The following is a 23,283-nucleotide window of genomic DNA, read 5'->3' as shown; positions in this document are numbered from 1 at the left end:
CTCACTTCATCATGTGCAGTCACCCTTACCCCCCACTTCATGTGCAGTCCATCTTACACTCCACTTTACCATGTGCAGTCCCCATTACTCCATTTTACCATGTGCAGTCCCCATTATTCCCACTTCATGTGCGGATCACCTTACCCCCCACTTCATCATGTGCAGTCACCTTTAACCCCCAATTCATCATGTGCAGTCCCCCTTACCCCCCACTTCATCATGTGCAGTGCCCCTTACCCCCCACTTCATGTGCAGCCCCACTCCCCCTTCATCATGCGCAATCCCCCTTACCCCCACATCATCATGTGCTGCCCCATTCCATCATATACAGCCCCACTCTCCCCACTTCATCATGTGCAGTCTCCTTTATCCACTAAGCTATCATGTGCAGCCCCACTCCCCCTTCATCATGTGCAGCCCCACTCCATCATGTACAGCCCTACTCAACCTTCATGTGCAGCCCCACTTACCCCCTCATTCCATCATGTGCTGTCTCCTTTAACTCACAAATTCCATCATGTGCAGCCTCCTTACACCCCCCACTTCATAACTTGCAGTTACCCACCATTAAATTTATTTTATAAAGAAAACAAAAAAGTTCTTCATACTTACCTCACCAGTCGCTCCCCTGCAGTGCCTCTCTGCTTCTAGCATCCAGGTCATGTCGGCGAGTGCGTGAGGACGCCATCGCGCGTGTCCAACAGCTAACCTGGAAGTATAGAGAACAGGAAGGGAGCAGTAGCTGCGCAGCCATCAAGGTGACAGCCAAGCATAGCTCCTGGCCACAGCGCAGACGTGTGCGCTAACTGTGATGCAGCTGTGTCTGCTGCCAGCCACGTCACAGTACAGCCGACATGGCTGCGCACAATTTGCTGTGTGGCTGTAGCCACCACCAGGCAGCCGGCCCTGAACAGCTGCTGGGGGAGCGGCCCGGGGGGCATTTGCCTCTTTGCCACCTGGGCCAGTCAGCCCCTGCTGATGATGGAGGTGACGGGTGGTCACCAGATACTGATGATGGAGGTGACGGGCGGTCACCAGATACTGATGATGGAGGTGATGGGCGGTCACCAGATACTGATGATGGAGGTGACGGGTGGTCACCAGATACTGATGATGGAGGTGATGGGCGGTCACCAGATACTGATGATGTAGGTGACAGGCGGTCACCAGATACTGATGATGGAGGAGACGGGCGGTCACCAGGTACTGATGATGGAGGAGACGGGCGGTCACCAGATACTGATGATGGAGGGGACGGGCGGTCACCAGATAGTGACGACGGAGGTGATGGGTGGTCATCAGATACTAATAATAGTGAACAACTCTCCTGGAACATGTGACCAATAGCTTAATCACCTAATGTCAATATCAGTTTTCTTAAATGGCCAAGGCTCAAATAACTTTTCTTAAAGGTCTAGTGCCCATATTACTATTCTTAAAGGTCTAGTGCCCACATTACTTTTCTTAAAGGGCCAGTGCCCATATTACTATTCTTAAAGGTCTAGTGCCCTAATTACTTTTCTTAAAGGGCCAGTGCCCATATTACTATTCTTAAAGGTCTAGTGCCCACATTACTTTTCTTAAAGGGCCAGTGCCCATATTACTATTCTTAAAGGTCTAGTGCCCACATTACTTTTCTTAAAGGGCCAGTGCCCATAGTACTGTTCTTTAAGGTCTAGTGGCCACATTACTTTTCTGTAACCAGGGAAAATATAAGATAACAATATAAAAGGTAAATGATTTATGGGAATGAGCGGACACCTTGCAAATCGTAAGCAGACGAAGGCTATGTCTTTTTTAAGGCTTGACACTCTGCTCCAGTGATTACAGTATATGCAGGTGCTGACATATGACAAGTGACAGTGACCGGAGGCAGGTGCATTCCTCCGCACACGGCCACAGTTGGGTTTGGCACCTGCACTATGTCTTCCTCATACCTGGACAATACATGTAGGGCGGTGAGGACACTCCTCATGTGAGGAAATCTCACTTCTTGTGTGACCGCCGGGCGACCGGAGATTTCTCTACACTGCTGACATATCTGGAGTAAGGAGGACATTGTACTGTACGATATACAGGGAGAAGGGGGATCCTGAAGACCGCAGTGCTGGAAAGAGACCTCCATCTCCTCCTTATATCACTGCTGGAGACTCCAAACCCGGATCCGTCATGGCCACCATCGGGCAGGTGATATTCAGGATGTAAGTACCAGGACTGTAGATGGGTGGGCTCTGTGCGTGGGGTCTACCATTATAGGCAACATAACCACAACAGCATCAGTGCCAGGCTACCCGCAAATCCCCGGTGCCAGGTGCCGAAAACTCCACAGAGATTCCGAATGCCAACCACAAAGCCTCCAATAACAACCGCCATGCCCCCAACAACAACTACAGAGCCCCCAGTAACAACCACCAAGCCCCCAACAACAACTACAGAGCCCCCAACAACTACAGAGCCCATGATAACAACCTCCAAGCCTCCAATAACAACCACCAAGCCCCCAGTAACAACCACCAAGCCCCCAACAACTACAGAGCCCCCAGTAACAACCACCAAGCCCCCAACAACAACTACAGAGCCCCCAACAACTACAGAGCCCCTGATAACAACCTCCAAGCCTCCAATAACAACCACCAAGCCCCCAGTAACAACCACCAAGCCCCCAACAACTACAGAGCCCCCAGTAACAACCACCAAGCCCCCAACAACAACTACAGAGCCCCCAACAACTACAGAGCCCCTGATAACAACCTCCAAGCCTCCAATAACAACCACCAAGCCCCCAGTAACAACCACCAAGCCCCCAACAACTACAGAGCCCCCAGTAACAACCACCAAGCCCCCAACAACAACTACAGAGCCCCCAACAACTACAGAGCCCCTGATAACAACCTCCAAGCCTCCAATAACAACCACCAAGCCCCCAGTAACAACCACCAAGCCCCCAACAACTACAGAGCCCCCAGTAACAACCACCAAGCCCCCAACAACAACTACCAAGCCCCCAACAACTACAGAGCCCCTGATAACAACCTCCAAGCCTCCAATAACAACCACCAAGCCCCCAGTAACAACCACCAAGCCCCCAACAACTACAGAGCCCCCAGTAACAACCACCAAGCCCCCAACAACAACTACAGAGCCCCCAACAACTACAGAGCCCCTGATAACAACCTCCAAGCCTCCAATAACAACCACCAAGCCCCCAGTAACAACCACCAAGCCCCCAACAACTACAGAGCCCCCAGTAACAACCACCAAGCCCCCAACAACAACTACAGAGCCCCCAACAACTACAGAGCCCCTGATAACAACCTCCAAGCCTCCAATAACAACCACCAAGCCCCCAGTAACAACCACCAAGCCCCCAACAACTACAGAGCCCCCAGTAACAACCACCAAGCCCCCAACAACAACTACAGAGCCCCCAACAACTACAGAGCCCCTGATAACAACCTCCAAGCCTCCAATAACAACCACCAAGCCCCCAGTAACAACCACCAAGCCCCCAACAACTACAGAGCCCCCAGTAACAACCACCAAGCCCCCAACAACAACTACCAAGCCCCCAACAACTACAGAGCCCCTGATAACAACCTCCAAGCCTCCAATAACAACCACCAAGCCCCCAGTAACAACCACCAAGCCCCCAAAAACTACAGAGCCCCCAGTAACAACCACCAAGCCCCCAACAACAACTACCAAGCTCCCAACAACTACAGAGCCCCTGATAACAATCTCCAAGCCTCCAATAACAACCACTTAGGCTTCTTTCATTGTTTTTTTGAATCCGTCACAATCCGTCGTTTTTTGAGAAAACAGGATCCTGCAAATGTTTCTGCTGGATCCTGTTTTTTCTCATAGACTTGTATTAGTGATGGATTGTGATGGATGGCCACACGTTTCATCCGTCGTGCACTGGATCCGTCGGCAAAAAATGGTCTGTCGGGTGGAGAAAACGTTCAGAGGAACGTTTTTTCTGCATGTCGGAAAATCCATCGCTGACTGTGAAAAGCAGGAATCCAGTGACGGGTCCCGTTTTTTGTGTTCTGAGCATCTCTCTCTCTCCTCCAGAAGCTTATACCTGAAAATCCAGGCAGGAACTCCTTCGACGCATCCGTCATAAAACTGGATACGTTGCACACGTTTTCCGCTACTTTCACAACATCCGTCGATACGTCGCTTCACTGCATTGCGAGGCATCCGCAGCGACGGAAGTGTGAAAGAGGCCTTAGCCCCCAATAACTACAGAGCCCCTAATTACGACCACGATTGTAGTCTCCTGTCCTACAGTCCCCTCCCCCAGTAATGGCTGATAACAGGGAGTAATAGATTGTAGTCTCCTCCCCCAGAAATGGCTGATAACAGGGAGTAATAGATCTCACTCTCCTGAACCCCAGTAATCTGCAGTGATCTCGCTATGGATCCTTCTGTGTAACCTGAGATCCTGCAGACATGTTGTGGATCCGGTTTTGTCTCTGACGTCCGCCAAGCTCCTTTCACTTTGAAAAAAAACCCAAAACTATTTTTACATTTTATTGGTTCCAGACGTCACCATGAGGCATGAAGTATGTACAGCACTGTGCAAAAATCTTAGGCAGGTGTGGGATAAATGAGTCAGAAGCTCTCAGCAATTGAATGGTTAATTTTTAATTCTATCAATTAACAAGATTCACAGGGACTCAAGAAAAGAGAAATGTAAATCCCATCAGTATCTGGTTGTAAGGGGTCCCAAAGACTGGTACACGCCCCTACCCCTTTAAGTGCGTCCGGTTTGCTGCACTGTGTAAAGATAATCTCGTTTTGCTATTGATATGGTGTCTTCTACCGCTATATGAATGTTTGATACTACTATGTATAGTGTTTCCCATAATCGTATAGGGACAGTGTAGTACCTTAGTTGGGACACAACATGGGTACATTATAAATAGATTATTTTTAGAAGGCGTTTACTAGGGTAAGGCAGGAACAGTTTCCTGGTTAGAGTCAGAGGGCTAGGGGGCACGAACAGCTTGGGTGGGCCTTAGAACACGAGCTACCCAGTAGCTCCGTAACATTATAAGTGAGTAGCCCAGCCATCCAGGGCCCAGGAGGGCCAGAAGAACAGCGTGTGACTTCAGTGTGGAGCAGAAGCCAGAGGAGAGGCCCTATACAGTATGAGGATGCAGGTCGCTCATCATGTGACAGATGATCGCATGGGCTGATGCCTTCAGATCCGGTGCGAAACAGACGAGGGAACACCCAAGCACAGTGAGTCTGGACAGGGAGGAGGCTGCACTACTGCAAGAGGCGATATGACCCGGGCGCGTACTAAGGACTGTAGAAGGAAGTGCAGGAAAAGTAGAGGATGTGGACTGTAAGAAACTATGCTGATGCAGTATGTGAAAAAAGGATGTGCTGCGAACCAAGGAAAGTAAAGTTTTACATTATAAGTTTGAAATACTCTGTCTCTTTATATGCAACAACGCCAGCTGCAGAACTTCAGCCAGCCCGATGGGACCCTGACGGTGCAGAAGGTGAGGCGGAAGGTGTGCCACAGAAGGGACATTATATTCATGTGACGGGAGACCAGGGCGTGTTAAAGCACATACTCTCAGCCACGACTACGGCCCTGGCCCTTCCTCACATGGTAACCGCCCATTATCTCCATCATCAGAATTACTAACACCAGGGCTAGATGTCTGACAGACCCCTCTGTCAGGAGGAGGAGCAGAGTTGTGTAGAGGGCAGAAGACAGGTCCAGTAGGAAAAGCATAGAGTAATGTAGAAGGCAGGTTCAGGCAGTCTCAGTGAACTATTGGGGATGGAAACTGGATTGTAGGTTGTCAAAGAGTACGTTGGATGAGAGGTGGGAGGAAAGTTCAATATGGATGTCCTGTCCAAGGAATATGCTGCTCTGCATCTTTGGACTCTTGGCACAGCTTTTTGCGAGGTTGGTGCCTGATTTGGTAACATAGTTAGTAAGGCCGAAAAAAGCCATTTGTCCATCCAGTTCAGCCTATATTCCGTCAGAATAAATCCCCAGATCTACGTCCTTCTAAAGATCCTAATAACTGTAAGATACAATATTGTTCTGCTCCAGGAAGACATCCAGGCCTCTTTGAACCCAACTATAAACCTACAAAAATCCGTAGCCAACACGGAAAGAATTCCCCCTCGTGGCTAATACATATATACCGAAAAGAGAAAGAGAAAGTTTGCTCGGTAAGAACGACGCAGTCTATAATTAAATAGTCAGTGGGCGACCTCGTGGAAGCCCATATAAGTAATATCAGACTGCCAAAGCGGGGGTATATATTAAGAATAATTTATTTTATTAAACATATATCATATACAAAATAGGGACAAAGTGCAAAAAGCATGTATGTGGATAAAGAGCAGCTAAAAAGATACTGACATCATGCAAGATGACAAATAGGTGTCAGAAAAGAAAAAAATATATACATGTCTCAAAAGACACGACCGCACATAGTTGTATAAGAGGAACTGACTACTCGTATTATGTCCAAATGGTAGTAAATACAATGTAGTGACTGGTAATTAAATGCTGGTTGAAAAAGCCTGAGATATTTAATTAAATCTCCCGCTGATCCACAATCCGGTTTAAAATGGGCTACAGGCTGCCAGCCATACCGTCATGGCTCAAATTCACCTATTACTACCATTAGCACATATGGCCACCAAAGAGCAATTATTGATCTAGGTGGCTAGCGGCAGAAAAGCGGCTCGGTTGTCAACTTATCAGGTACCATAACAAAGCATGTTTCAGAGTGTGCCGCTATCTCTGTTAGTAGTGCTGAGATAAATAGTAGTCATAATCTGATAACCATACGTTTACCTCTTTGAACCCAACTAGTTCGCCATCACCACCTCCTCAGGCAAGGAATTCCAGATTCTCACTGCCCTAACAGTAAAGAATCCTCTTCTATGTTGGTGGAAAAACCTTCTCTCCTCCAGACGCAGAGAATGCCCCCTTGTGCCCGTCACCTTCCTTGGTATAAACAGATCCTCAGCGAGATATTTGTACTGTCCCCTTATATACTTATACATGGATATGACAAAGGTAAGGTCTTCGGACCGAAACGTTGCTGCAGGAGGCAGAATAAATATGTGAGCTGCTTTTCACTATCTGGTGTGGCGCAGTCCTGTGGAACAGGCCCGTCACTATAGAATCCTTGAATATAAGAAATAATGGTTTGTCTATTACATTACTTAGTTCTCTTAGTACTCATGGGTGTATGCCGTCTGGACCCGGAGATTTATCTATTTTCATCTTATTTAGCCGGTTTCGCAACTCTTCTTTGGTTAGATTGTTGACCCTTAATATAGTAACATAGTTAGCAATTTGTCTATTTCTTTATCACATTCTGTGATTCACGATAAGGTTGATTGAGTCAATAGCTGAGGTGAGTTTGGCATTATAAAAAAAGATGGCACTGTGTGTGGTGGAGTGAAGACATTGTGGGGAGTGGTAGTAAAAATCAAGAATGTGCAAATATCTAGGTGTGGGAGGTTGCTGTAGGGATTAGCAAGTTGCTGGCCTTTGGGGCAGGTGATGTGAACAAAAAGGAGAATGTAAGTAGATGGTGGTCAGATAGTGCTACACCGATCAAGCAATGTGTAGGACGCACATGTGGCACAATATCAGAATTTGGCAGAAGCCTTTGTTGGCCTCAAATCACCATAAAACCCCATGACAATTGTGCTACAAGGTGCGCGGGAGGGGGGGGGGGGGGGGTCATGGGACACTAGTCCTCTGACAAATCTGTCACTTGCTACGGTCTCTGTGGTACAGGAGGGGTTAAACTCTGGCTACTAGCTGTTACTGCAGGAACCCAGCTGTATGTATCACTGTATGTATACATATCTCCCCTCAAAGACCTGTCCGGTGGCCATATTACAAACCCCCCACCCCCCTGCCCAAATCCAGGGGGCACCTTCTGCTATCAAACAGTGGACTCTTGACAGAGCTTCAGCATTACCATGCAGTTTCCCTCTACATGGACACTAAAATCCTTAAGTGCTAGGAACCACCTTGTCACTTGGGCATTGTTCTCCTTCTCCTCCCTCATGGACTTTAGTGGGGCATGGTCTGACACTAGCCTGAACTTCCTGCCCAACAGATAGTACCGTAGAGTGTCCAATTCCCACTTGATGGTCAAACATTTCACAGAATGTCAACTGCCGACTCAGATACATTATGGGGTGCTTTTCCCTGTTCACCTCTTGTGATAAGACAGCCCCCAGCCTAACATCTGACGCATCTGGACCACAAACTCCTTAGAGAAATCCGGTTCCACTCCCTTCTGCTACAGATCCTGTCATCTCTTGGCATCACAGACTTGGCCCTATCCTGGATATCGTCATATCTGACTGACCAAACATTCAGTGTCTCCCTCCCCCACACCACCTCCTCACTCCGCCTCTTGTCTGTAGGTGTTCCTCAAGGCTCTGTTCTAGGGCCCCTACCGTTCTCCATCTACACCTTCGGCCTGGGACAGCTCATAGAATCCCACGGTTTACAATATCATCTCTACGCCAATGACATGCAGATCTACCTATCCGGACCAGACCTCACCTCCTTACTTACTAGACCCACCATCAGTACTCATGGGGGTGCTCATAAATGGAGGTCTTTCCTGTCCTGGAGTCAGGACCACTGGTCACAGAGGAAAATAGAAATACTATGGACAGAATGGATTATGCCCAGACTTCAGAGAGGCCTCGGCCTGGCCACACTCTGCTCATGTAGTGAGGGCTCTGTGTCCGGCGCTGGTGATGAGGGTCCGATGACTGACAGGAGCTATGGCTACATAACTGGATGGCACAATGTGGGTGACAGTCTGAGCCGGGCGCTGCTGTGAGGCACTGAGGGTGGATTTGGGGGGCTTTCCCTAGAGGGATTGGGGGCTATTTTGGGCAGGACTTATAGCAGGACTTAAAGTGTGATCAGGATTGTGCTCAGTGACTACAGACAGTGTCAGGTCGGTGCCGTTATACTGATTACACTGATACCTGTGATCAGGATTGTGCTCAGTGACTACAGGCAGTGTCAGGTCGGTGCCGTTATACTGATTACACTGATACCTGTGATCAGGATTGTGCTCAGTAACTACAGACAGTGTCAGGTCGGTGCCGTTATACTGATTACACTGATACCTGTGATCAGGATTGTGCTCAGTGACTACAGACCGTGTCAGGTCGGTGCCGTTATACTGATTACACTGATACCTGTGATCAGGATTGTGCTCAGTGACTACAGACAGTGTCAGGTCGGTGCCATTATACTGATTACACTGATACCTGTGATCAGGATTGTGCTCAGTGACTACAGACAGTGTCAGGTCGGTGCCGTTATACTGATTACACTGATACCTGTGATCAGGATTGTGCTCAGTGACTACAGACAGTGTCAGGTCGGTGCCGTTATACTGATTACACTGATACCTGTGATCAGGATTGTGCTCAGTGACTACAGACCGTGTCAGGTCGGTGCCGTTATACTGATTACACTGATACCTGTGATCAGGATTGTGCTCAGTGACTACAGACAGTGTCAGGTCGGTGCCATTATATTGATTACACTGATACCTGTGATCAGGATTGTGCTCAGTGACTACAGACAGTGTCAGGTCGGTGCCGTTATACTGATTACACTGATACCTGTGATCAGGATTGTGCTCAGTGACTACAGACAGTGTCAGGTCGGTGCTGTTATACTGATTACACTACCTGTGATCAGGATTGTGCTCAGTGACTACAGACAGTGTCAGGTCGGTGCCGTTATACTGATTACACTGATACCTGTGATCAGGATTGTGCTCAGTGACTACAGACCGTGTCAGGTCGGTGCCGTTATACTGATTACACTGATACCTGTGATCAGGATTGTGCTCAGTGACTACAGACAGTGTCAGGTCGGTGCCGTTATACTGATTACACTGATACCTGTGATCAGGATTGTGCTCAGTGACTACAGACAGTGTCAGGTCGGTGCTGTTATACTGATTACACTGATACCTGTGATCAGGATTGTGCTCAGTGACTACAGACAGTGTCAGGTCGGTGCCGTTATACTGATTACACCGATACCTGTGATCAGGATTGTGCTCAGTGACTACAGTATCAGGTCGGTGCCGTTATACTGATTACACTGATACCTGTGATCAGGATTGTGCTCAGTAACTACAGACAGTGTCAGGTCGGTGCCGTTATACTGATTACACTGATACCTGTGATCAGGATTGTGCTCAGTGACTACAGACCGTGTCAGGTCGGTGCCGTTATACTGATTACACTGATACCTGTGATCAGGATTGTGCTCAGTGACTACAGGCAGTGTCAGGTCGGTGCCGTTATACTGATTACACTGATACCTGTGATCAGGATTGTGCTCAGTAACTACAGACAGTGTCAGGTCGGTGCCGTTATACTGATTACACTGATACCTGTGATCAGGATTGTGCTCAGTGACTACAGACCGTGTCAGGTCGGTGCCGTTATACTGATTACACTGATACCTGTGATCAGGATTGTGCTCAGTGACTACAGACAGTGTCAGGTCGGTGCCATTATACTGATTACACTGATACCTGTGATCAGGATTGTGCTCAGTGACTACAGACAGTGTCAGGTCGGTGCCGTTATACTGATTACACTGATACCTGTGATCAGGATTGTGCTCAGTGACTACAGACCGTGTCAGGTCGGTGCCGTTATACTGATTACACTGATACCTGTGATCAGGATTGTGCTCAGTGACTACAGACAGTGTCAGGTCGGTGCCGTTATACTGATTACACTGATACCTGTGATCAGGATTGTGCTCAGTGACTACAGACAGTGTCAGGTCGGTGCTGTTATACTGATTACACTGATACCTGTGATCAGGATTGTGCTCAGTGACTACAGACAGTGTCAGGTCGGTGCCGTTATACTGATTACACCGATACCTGTGATCAGGATTGTGCTCAGTGACTACAGTATCAGGTCGGTGCCGTTATACTGATTACACTGATACCTGTGATCAGGATTGTGCTCAGTAACTACAGACAGTGTCAGGTCGGTGCCGTTATACTGATTACACTGATACCTGTGATCAGGATTGTGCTCAGTGACTACAGACCGTGTCAGGTCGGTGCCGTTTTACTGATTACACTGATACCTGTGATCAGGATTGTGCTCAGTGACTACAGACAGTGTCAGGTCGGTGCCATTATACTGATTACACTGATACCTGTGATCAGGATTGTGCTCAGTGACTACAGACAGTGTCAGGTCGGTGCCATTATACTGATTACACTGATACCTGTGATCAGGATTGTGCTCAGTGACTACAGACAGTGTCAGGTCGGTGCCGTTATACTGATTACACTGATACCTGTGATCAGGATTGTGCTCAGTGACTACAGACCGTGTCAGGTCGGTGCCGTTATACTGATTACACTGATACCTGTGATCAGGATTGTGCTCAGTGACTACAGACAGTGTCAGGTCGGTGCCGTTATACTGATTACACTGATACCTGTGATCAGGATTGTGCTCAGTGACTACAGACAGTGTCAGGTCGGTGCCGTTATACTGATTACACTGATACCTGTGATCAGGATTGTGCTCAGTGACTACAGACAGTGTCAGGTCGGTGCCGTTATACTGATTACACCGATACCTGTGATCAGGATTGTGCTCAGTGACTACAGTATCAGGTCGGTGCCGTTATACTGATTACACTGATACCTGTGATCAGGATTGTGCTCAGTAACTACAGACAGTGTCAGGTCGGTGCCGTTATACTGATTACACTGATACCTGTGATCAGGATTGTGCTCAGTGACTACAGACCGTGTCAGGTCGGTGCCGTTATACTGATTACACTGATACCTGTGATCAGGATTGTGCTCAGTGACTACAGACAGTGTCAGGTCGGTGCCATTATACTGATTACACTGATACCTGTGATCAGGATTGTGCTCAGTGACTACAGACAGTGTCAGGTCGGTGCCGTTATACTGATTACACTGATACCTGTGATCAGGATTGTGCTCAGTGACTACAGACCGTGTCAGGTCGGTGCCGTTATACTGATTACACTGATACCTGTGATCAGGATTGTGCTCAGTGACTACAGACAGTGTCAGGTCGGTGCCGTTATACTGATTACACTGATACCTGTGATCAGGATTGTGCTCAGTGACTACAGACAGTGTCAGGTCGGTGCCGTTATACTGATTACACTGATACCTGCTCCTATGTACAAGAATATAACTACTATAATACTGAGGAAAAGCAGAAGTCCAGCGTGGGTGATGTCCATAAAAAATACCTTTTATTCCATTTTTGTTAAAAGCACATAAATCCAAATCCAAATCTACAAATGAATTTGATATGTACAGAACATTACTAGATGTAAATAAATTTGTTTGAAATTTGACTTTAAAATGCCACTTTTTCAAGGAAAAATCTGATCAGGGTACTATACAGAACCTGACCACAGAGTGACCAGACCACACTGGGTGAAATAGGGACTTTCCAGGAACTGTGCTCCATTAGTGACCTGAGGACCCTTGAGAGTGAATCTATAGAATCCATCAAAAATCTAAACTCTGGTTATAAATCAAAAAAACCCTATTTTTACCCTGTCAATTCAAGACCTAACATCTTGGATTCATTCCAGGAATGCATAGAGGAGGACCTGATAGAACTAAAGAAAAAATCCTCATGTAACCATAACAGACCCAATCTGAGTAAGACAGAAAGGAAAGCTCCGGAGGAGATCTGAGGCAACCAGGATCTCATGGTCAGAAGAGCGGACAAGGGAGGAGCTGTGGTCCTACTGAATGCAGGTCTATATGTCCAGCAGAACATGGTGATGCTGAATAACAGCAGCACGTATAGGAGACTACAGCATGATCCCACAGAACTGTTCCAGAAAAAACTAAAACACCTGCTTTCTGAGGGTTTTGCTATAGGGGCACTGGATAAAAAACTGTCTGAGGATTTATTTGTGGAACACCCTATAATCCCCATCTTCCACTCCCTGCCTAAGATCCACAAGGAGGTCTTCCCTCCTACATTCAGACCCATAGTAGCAGGGATTGGAAGCATGGGTGAGAACCTCAGTGCCTGGGTGGATATATATCTGCAACCACTGATTTCTAGACTACCAGGCTATATAAAAGATACCAAGCATCTGATTTCCTCCCTGGATAAGACTGCATGGTCTGGAGACTGTATCTTCATCTCCTGTGACGTGGAGGCCTTGTATCCCTCCCTGATGCATGACCTGACTATCTCCATCCTGAGGAGACATCTCCAGGACTACAGCGACTACACTCCGGCTATACAGGAATTTTTGATTTCCTCTGTGGACTTTCTCCTCAAACATAACTTTTTTTCCTTTAACAAAGAGTTTTTTTTGCAGGTTTGCGGAGCCCCGATGGGCGCAGGGTTCTCGCCATCTATCGCTAACCTGTATATGGCAGCCTGGGAGAGCTTGTTCATGTTTTCACATGTTAACCCCTTCTCCCCCTATATTAGGTGGCTGGGGCGCTATCTGGACGACCTGCTCCTCATATGGGAGGGACCCGCGGACTTGATACCTGAACTTATCAAATATATGAATGATAATGAAATGAATTTGAAATTCACCCATACAATTGGTGGTAGAAACATTAATTTTTTAGATGTCACTTTAGATCTAAATTCAGATTCAATCATCACAATCTCCCCTTTCAGGAAACGTACCGCGACTAATTCCATATTACACGCCAAATCATGTCATCCGAGACATGTAATAAAAAACCTACCTGTGGGGGAACTCTACAGGTTTAAGAGGAACAGTACCACCAAGGAAGTCTATGAGGGGAGTAAGAGGGAGGTGAAGGCCCGGCTGGCTCACAGGGGTTACCCCAGCTGGAGGCTATTGTGGAGGATATAGATCGGATACTATATACCCGTGTGTCCAGTGAGGATCACATCACCTTCACCACTACATACAGCGGAGTAAGAGGGAGGTGAAGGCCAGGCTGGCTCCTAGGGGCTACCCCAGCTGGAGACTATTGTGGAGGATATAGATCGGGGTACTATATACCCGTGTGTCCAGTGAGGAGCACATCACCTTCACCACTACATACAGCGGAGTAAGAGGGAGGTGAAGGCCAGGCTGGCTCACAGGGGTTACCCCAGCTGGAGACTATTGTGGAGGATATAGATCGGATACTATATACCCGTGTGTCCAGTGAGGAGCACGTCACCTTCACCACTACATACAGCGGAGTAAGAGGGAGGTGAAGGCCAGGCTGGCTCATAGGGGTTACCCCAGCTGGAGACTATTGTGGAGGATATAGATCGGGATACTATATACCCGTGTGTCCAGTGAGGAGCACATCACCTTCACCACTACATACAGCGGAGTAAGAGGGAGGTGAAGGCCAGGCTGGCTCATAGGGGTTACCCCAGCTGGAGACTATTGTGGAGGATATAGATCGGGGTACTATATACCCGTGTGTCCAGTGAGGAGCACATCACCTTCACCACTACATACAGCGGAGTAAGAGGGAGGTGAAGGCCAGGCTGGCTCCTAGGGGTTACCCCAGCTGGAGACTATTGTGGAGGATATAGATCGGATACTATATACCCGTGTGTCCAGTGAGGAGCACATCACCTTCACCACTACATACAGCAGAGTAAGAGGGAGGTGAAGGCCAGGCTGGCTCATAGGGGTTACCCCAGCTGGAGACTATTGTGGAGGATATAGATCGGGGTACTATATACCCGTGTGTCCAGTGAGGAGCACATCACCTTCACCACTACATACAGCGGAGTAAGAGGGAGGTGAAGGCCAGGCTGGCTCACAGGGGTTACCACAGCTGGAGACTATTGTGGAGGATATAGATCGGGATACTATATACCCGTGTGTCCAGGGAGGAGCACATCACCTTCACCACTACATACAGCAGAGTAAGAGGGAGGTGAAGGCCAGGCTGGCTCCTAGGGGTTACCACAGCTGGAGACTATTGTGGAGGATATAGATCGGGATACTATATACCCGTGTGTCCAGTGAGGAGCACATCACCTTCACCACTACATACAGCGGAGTAAGGGGGAGGTGAAGGCCAGGCTGGCTCCTAGGGGTTACCCCAGCTGGAGACTATTGTGGAGGATATAGATCGGGATACTATATACCCGTGTGTCCAGTGAGGAGCACATCACCTTCACCACTACATACAGCGGAGTAAGAGGGAGGTGAAGGCCAGGCTGGCTCCTAGGGGTCACCCCAGCTGGAGACTATTGTGGAGGATATAGATCGGGATACTATATACCCGTGTGTCCAGTGAGGAGCACATCACCTTCACCACTACATACAGCGGAGTAAGAGGGAGGTGAAGGCCAGGCTGGCTCCTAGGGGTTACCCCAGCTGGAGACTATTGTGGAGGATATAGATCGGGATACTATATACCCGTGTGTCCAGGGAGGAGCACATCACCTTCACCACTACATACAGCGGAGTAAGAGGGAGGTGAAGGCCAGGCTGGCTCATAGGGGTTACCCCAGCTGGAGACTACTGTGGAGGATATAGATCGGATACTATATACCCGTGTGTCCAGTGAGGAGCACATCACCTTCACCACTACATACAGCGGAGTAAGAGGGAGGTGAAGGCCAGGCTGGCTCCTAGGGGTTACCCCAGCTGGAGACTATGGTGGAGGATATAGATCGGATACTATATACCCGTGTGTCCAGTGAGGAGCACATCACCTTCACCACTACATACAGCGGAGTAAGAGGGAGGTGAAGGCCAGGCTGGCTCATAGGGGTTACCCCAGCTGGAGACTATTGTGGAGGATATAGATCGGATACTATATACCCGCGTGTCCAGTGAGGAGCACATCACCTTCACCACTACATACAGCGGAGTAAGAGGGAGGTGAAGGCCAGGCTGGCTCCTAGGGGTTACCCCAGCTGGAGACTATTGTGGAGGATATAGATCGGGATACTATATACCCGTGTGTCCAGTGAGGAGCACATCACCTTCACCACTACATACAGCGGAGTAAGAGGGAGGTGAAGGCCAGGCTGGCTCCTAGGGGTTACCCCAGCTGGAGACTATGGTGGAGGATATAGATCGGGATACTATATACCTGTGTGTCCAGTGAGGAGCACATCACCGTCACCACTACATACAGCGGAGTAAGAGGGAGGTGAAGGCCAGGCTGGCTCCTAGGGGTTACCCCAGCTGGAGACTATTGTGGAGGATATAGATCGGGGTACTATATACCCATGTGTCCAGTGAGGAGCACATCACCTTCACCACTACATACAGCGGAGTAAGAGGGAGGTGAAGGCCAGGCTGGCTCCTAGGGGCTACCCCAGCTGGAGGCTATTGTGGAGGATATAGATCGGGATACTATATACCCGCGTGTCCAGTGAGGAGCACATCACCTTCACCACTACATACAGCGGAGTAAGAGGGAGGTGAAGGCCAGGCTGGCTCCTAGGGGCTACCCCAGCTGGAGACTATTGTGGAGGATATAGATCGGGGTACTATATACCCGTGTGTCCAGTGAGGAGCACATCACCTTCACCACTACATACAGCGGAGTAAGAGGGAGGTGAAGGCCAGGCTGGCTCATAGGGGTTACCCCAGCTGGAGACTATTGTGGAGGATATAGATCGGGATACTATATACCCGTGTGTCCAGTGAGGAGCACATCACCTTCACCACTACATACAGCGGAGTAAGAGGGAGGTGAAGGCCAGGCTGGCTCCTAGGGGCTACCCCAGCTGGAGACTATTGTGGAGGATATAGATCGGGGTACTATATACCCGTGTGTCCAGTGAGGAGCACATCACCTTCACCACTACATACAGCGGAGTAAGAGGGAGGTGAAGGCCAGGCTGGCTCATAGGGGTTACCCCAGCTGGAGACTATTGTGGAGGATATAGATCGGGATACTATATACCCGTGTGTCCAGGGAGGAGCACATCACCTTCACCACTACATACAGCGGAGTAAGAGGGAGGTGAAGGCCAGGCTGGCTCATAGGGGTTACCCCAGCTGGAGACTACTGTGGAGGATATAGATCGGATACTATATACCCGTGTGTCCAGTGAGGAGCACATCACCTTCACCACTACATACAGCGGAGTAAGAGGGAGGTGAAGGCCAGGCTGGCTCCTAGGGGTTACCCCAGCTGGAGACTATGGTGGAGGATATAGATCGGATACTATATACCCGTGTGTCCAGTGAGGAGCACATCACCTTCACCACTACATACAGCGGAGTAAGAGGGAGGTGAAGGCCAGGCTGGCTCACAGGGGTTACCCCAGCTGGAGACTATTGTGGAGGATATAGATCGGATACTATATACCCGTGTGTCCAGGGAGGAGCACATCACCTTCACCACTACATACAGCGGAGTAAGAGGGAGGTGAAGGCCAGGCTGGCTCCTAGGGGTTACCCCAGCTGGAGACTATTGTGGAGGATATAGATCGGATACTATATACCCGTGTGTCCAGGGAGGAGCACATCACCTTCACCACTACATACAGCGGAGTAAGAGGGAGGTGAAGGCCAGGCTGGCTCCTAGGGGTTACCCCAGCTGGAGACTATGGTGGAGGATATAGATCGGGATACTATATACCCGTGTGTCCAGTGAGGAGCACGTCACCTTCACCACTACATACAGCGGAGTAAGAGGGAGGTGAAGGCCAGGCTGGCTCCTAGGGGTTACCCCAGCTGGAGACTATTGTGGAGGATATAGATCGGGGTACTATATACCCGTGTGTCCAGGGAGGAGCACATCACCTTCACCACTACATACAGCGGAGTAAGAGGGAGGTGAAGGCCAGGCTGGCTCCTAGGGGTTACCCCAGCTGGAGACTATTGTGGAGGATATAGATCGGGATACTATATACCCGTGTGTCCAGTGAGGAGCACATCACCTTCACCACTACATACAGCGTAGTAAGAGGGAGGTGAAGGCCAGGCTGGCTCCTAGGGGTTACCCCAGCTGGAGACTATTGTGGAGGATATAGATCGGGATACTATATACCCGTGTGTCCAGTGAGGAGCACATCACCTTCACCACTACATACAGCGGAATAAGAGGGAGGTGAAGGCCAGGCTGGCTCACAGGGGTTACCCCAGCTGGAGGCTATTGTGGAGGATATAGATCGGGGTACTATATACCCGTGTGTCCAGTGAGGAGCACATCACCTTCACCACTACATACAGCGGAGTAAGAGGGAGGTGAAGGCCAGGCTGGCTCACAGGGGTTACCCCAGCTGGAGCCTATTGTGGAGGATATAGATCGGGAGACTATATACCCGTGTGTCCAGTGAGGAGCACATCACCTTCACCACTACATACAGCAGAGTAAGAGGGAGGTGAAGGCCAGGCTGGCTCCTAGGGGTTACCCCAGCTGGAGACTATTGTGGAGGATATAGATCGGGATACTATATACCCGTGTGTCCAGTGAGGAGCACATCACCTTCACCACTACATACAGCGGAGTAAGAGGGAGGTGAAGGCCAGGCTGGCTCCTAGGGGTTACCCCAGCTGGAGACTATGGTGGAGGATATAGATCGGGATACTATATACCCGTGTGTCCAGTGAGGAGCACATCACCTTCACCACTACATACAGCGGAGTAAGAGGGAGGTGAAGGCCAGGCTGGCTCCTAGGGGCTACCCCAGCTGGAGGCTATTGTGGAGGATATAGATCGGGATACTATATACCCGCGTGTCCAGTGAGGAGCACATCACCTTCACCACTACATACAGCGGAGTAAGAGGGAGGTGAAGGCCAGGCTGGCTCCTAGGGGCTACCCCAGCTGGAGACTATTGTGGAGGATATAGATCGGGGTACTATATACCCGTGTGTCCAGTGAGGAGCACATCACCTTCACCACTACATACAGCGGAGTAAGAGGGAGGTGAAGGCCAGGCTGGCTCCTAGGGGTTACCCCAGCTGGAGACTATTGTGGAGGATATAGATCGGATACTATATACCCGTGTGTCCAGGGAGGAGCACATCACCTTCACCACTACATACAGCGGAGTAAGAGGGAGGTGAAGGCCAGGCTGGCTCCTAGGGGTTACCCCAGCTGGAGACTATGGTGGAGGATATAGATCGGGATACTATATACCCGTGTGTCCAGTGAGGAGCACGTCACCTTCACCACTACATACAGCGGAGTAAGAGGGAGGTGAAGGCCAGGCTGGCTCCTAGGGGTTACCCCAGCTGGAGACTATTGTGGAGGATATAGATCGGGGTACTATATACCCGTGTGTCCAGGGAGGAGCACATCACCTTCACCACTACATACAGCGGAGTAAGAGGGAGGTGAAGGCCAGGCTGGCTCCTAGGGGTTACCCCAGCTGGAGACTATTGTGGAGGATATAGATCGGGATACTATATACCCGTGTGTCCAGTGAGGAGCACATCACCTTCACCACTACATACAGCGGAGTAAGAGGGAGGTGAAGGCCAGGCTGGCTCCTAGGGGTTACCCCAGCTGGAGACTATTGTGGAGGATATAGATCGGGATACTATATACCCGTGTGTCCAGTGAGGAGCACATCACCTTCACCACTACATACAGCGGAATAAGAGGGAGGTGAAGGCCAGGCTGGCTCACAGGGGTTACCCCAGCTGGAGGCTATTGTGGAGGATATAGATCGGGGTACTATATACCCGTGTGTCCAGTGAGGAGCACATCACCTTCACCACTACATACAGCGGAGTAAGAGGGAGGTGAAGGCCAGGCTGGCTCACAGGGGTTACCCCAGCTGGAGCCTATTGTGGAGGATATAGATCGGGAGACTATATACCCGTGTGTCCAGTGAGGAGCACATCACCTTCACCACTACATACAGCAGAGTAAGAGGGAGGTGAAGGCCAGGCTGGCTCCTAGGGGTTACCCCAGCTGGAGACTATTGTGGAGGATATAGATCGGGATACTATATACCCGTGTGTCCAGTGAGGAGCACATCACCTTCACCACTACATACAGCGGAGTAAGAGGGAGGTGAAGGCCAGGCTGGCTCCTAGGGGTTACCCCAGCTGGAGACTATGGTGGAGGATATAGATCGGGATACTATATACCCGTGTGTCCAGTGAGGAGCACATCACCTTCACCACTACATACAGCGGAGTAAGAGGGAGGTGAAGGCCAGGCTGGCTCCTAGGGGCTACCCCAGCTGGAGGCTATTGTGGAGGATATAGATCGGGATACTATATACCCGCGTGTCCAGTGAGGAGCACATCACCTTCACCACTACATACAGCGGAGTAAGAGGGAGGTGAAGGCCAGGCTGGCTCCTAGGGGCTACCCCAGCTGGAGACTATTGTGGAGGATATAGATCGGGGTACTATATACCCGTGTGTCCAGTGAGGAGCACATCACCTTCACCACTACATACAGCGGAGTAAGAGGGAGGTGAAGGCCAGGCTGGCTCACAGGGGTTACCCCAGCTGGAGACTATTGTGGAGGATATAGATCGGATACTATATACCCGTGTGTCCAGTGAGGAGCACATCACCTTCACCACTACATACAGCGGAGTAAGAGGGAGGTGAAGGCCAGGCTGGCTCATAGGGGTTACCCCAGCTGGAGACTATTGTGGAGGATATAGATCGGGATACTATATACCCGTGTGTCCAGTGAGGAGCACATCACCTTCACCACTACATACAGCGGAGTAAGAGGGAGGTGAAGGCCAGGCTGGCTCACAGGGGTTACCCCAGCTGGAGACTATTGTGGAGGATATAGATCGGATACTATATACCCGTGTGTCCAGTGAGGAGCACATCACCTTCACCACTACATACAGCGGAGTAAGAGGGAGGTGAAGGCCAGGCTGGCTCATAGGGGTTACCCCAGCTGGAGACTATTGTGGAGGATATAGATCGGGATACTATATACCCGTGTGTCCAGTGAGGAGCACATCACCTTCACCACTACATACAGCGGAGTAAGAGGGAGGTGAAGGCCAGGCTGGCTCCTAGGGGTTACCCCAGCTGGAGACTATTGTGGAGGATATAGATCGGGATACTATATACCCGTGTGTCCAGGGAGGAGCACATCACCTTCACCACTACATACAGCGGAGTAAGAGGGAGGTGAAGGCCAGGCTGGCTCCTAGGGGTTACCCCAGCTGGAGACTATTGTGGAGGATATAGATCGGGATACTATATACCCGTGTGTCCAGTGAGGAGCACATCACCTTCACCACTACATACAGCGGAGTAAGAGGGAGGTGAAGGCCAGGCTGGCTCCTAGGGGTTACCCCAGCTGGAGACTATTGTGGAGGATATAGATCGGGATACTATATACCCGTGTGTCCAGGGAGGAGCACATCACCTTCACCACTACATACAGCGGAGTAAGAGGGAGGTGAAGGCCAGGCTGGCTCCTAGGGGTTACCCCAGCTGGAGACTATTGTGGAGGATATAGATCGGATACTATATACCCGCGTGTCCAGTGAGGAGCACATCACCTTCACCACTACATACAGCGGAGTAAGAGGGAGGTGAAGGCCAGGCTGGCTCCTAGGGGTTACCCCAGCTGGAGACTATTGTGGAGGGTATAGATCGGGATACTATATACCCGTGTGTCCAGTGAGGAGCACATCACCTTCACCACTACATACAGCGGAGTAAGAGGGAGGTGAAGGCCAGGCTGGCTCCTAGGGGTTACCCCAGCTGGAGACTATTGTGGAGGATATAGATCGGATACTATATACCCGTGTGTCCAGGGAGGAGCACATCACCTTCACCACTACATACAGCGGAGTAAGAGGGAGGTGAAGGCCAGGCTGGCTCCTAGGGGTTACCCCAGCTGGAGACTATTGTGGAGGATATAGATCGGATACTATATACCCGTGTGTCCAGGGAGGAGCACATCACCTTCACCACTACATACAGCGGAGTAAGAGGGAGGTGAAGGCCAGGCTGGCTCCTAGGGGTTACCCCAGCTGGAGACTATGGTGGAGGATATAGATCGGGATACTATATACCCGTGTGTCCAGTGAGGAGCACATCACCTTCACCACTACATACAGCGGAGTAAGAGGGAGGTGAAGGCCAGGCTGGCTCACAGCGGTTACCCCAGCTGGAGACTATGGTGGAGGATATAGATCGGGATACTATATACCCGTGTGTCCAGTGAGGAGCACATCACCGTCACCACTACATACAGCGGAGTAAGAGGGAGGTGAAGGCCAGGCTGGCTCACAGGGGTTACCCCAGCTGGAGACTATTGTGGAGGATATAGATCGGGATACTATATACCCGTGTGTCCAGTGAGGAGCACATCACCTTCACCACTGCATACAGCGGAGTAAGGGGGAGGTGAAGGCCAGGCTGGCTCCTAGGGGTTACCCCAGCTGGAGACTATTGTGGAGGATATAGATCGGGATACTATATACCCGTGTGTCCAGTGAGGAGCACATCACCTTCACCACTACATACAGCGGAGTAAGAGGGAGGTGAAGGCCAGGCTGGCTCCTAGGGGCTACCCCAGCTGGAGACTATTGTGGAGGATATAGATCGGGATACTATATACCCGTGTGTCCAGTGAGGAGCACATCGCCTTCACCACTACATACAGCGGAGTAAGAGGGAGGTGAAGGCCAGGCTGGCTCCTAGGGGTTACCCCAGCTGGAGACTATTGTGGAGGATATAGATCGGATACTATATACCCGTGTGTCCAGTGAGGAGCACATCACCTTCACCACTACATACAGCGGAGTAAGAGGGAGGTGAAGGCCAGGCTGGCTCCTAGGGGTTACCCCAGCTGGAGACTATGGTGGAGGATATAGATCGGGATACTATATACCCGTGTGTCCAGTGAGGAGCACATCACCTTCACCACTGCATACAGCAGAGTAAGAGGGAGGTGAAGGCCAGGCTGGCTCACAGGGGTTACCCCAGCTGGAGACTATTGTGGAGGATATAGATCGGATACTATATACCCGTGTGTCCAGTGAGGAGCACGTCACCTTCACCACTACATACAGCGGAGTAAGAGGGAGGTGAAGGCCAGGCTGGCTCATAGGGGTTACCCCAGCTGGAGGCTATTGTGGAGGATATAGATCGGGATACTATATACCCGCGTGTCCAGTGAGGAGCACATCACCTTCACCACTACATACAGCGGAGTAAGAGGGAGGTGAAGGCCAGGCTGGCTCCTAGGGGTTACCCCAGCTGGAGACTATTGTGGAGGATATAGATCGGGATACTATATACCCGTGTGTCCAGTGAGGAGCACATCACCTTCA

General features: G+C 50.0%; 1 protein-coding gene across 1 annotated transcript in view; it reads left to right on the top strand.

Annotated features, from left to right (window-relative positions):
• Nucleotides 1-2,012: 2,012 nt before the first annotated feature.
• Nucleotides 2,013-23,283, top strand: part of VTCN1 (V-set domain containing T cell activation inhibitor 1) — a 52,611-nt gene continuing 31,340 nt past the window's right edge. The window contains exon 1 of the mRNA XM_077293602.1: nucleotides 2,013-2,201. Coding sequence (XP_077149717.1) covers nucleotides 2,170-2,201 — 32 coding nt within the window. The 5' untranslated portion in view covers nucleotides 2,013-2,169. The remainder of the gene's footprint in view (nucleotides 2,202-23,283) is intronic.

This window comes from Ranitomeya variabilis, chromosome 3 (assembly GCF_051348905.1).
Source record: "Ranitomeya variabilis isolate aRanVar5 chromosome 3, aRanVar5.hap1, whole genome shotgun sequence".
Taxonomy (NCBI): domain Eukaryota; kingdom Metazoa; phylum Chordata; class Amphibia; order Anura; family Dendrobatidae; genus Ranitomeya; species Ranitomeya variabilis.
The sequence above is the reverse complement of the archived record's forward strand: the minus strand, read 5'-3'. Positions and strand labels throughout refer to the sequence as shown.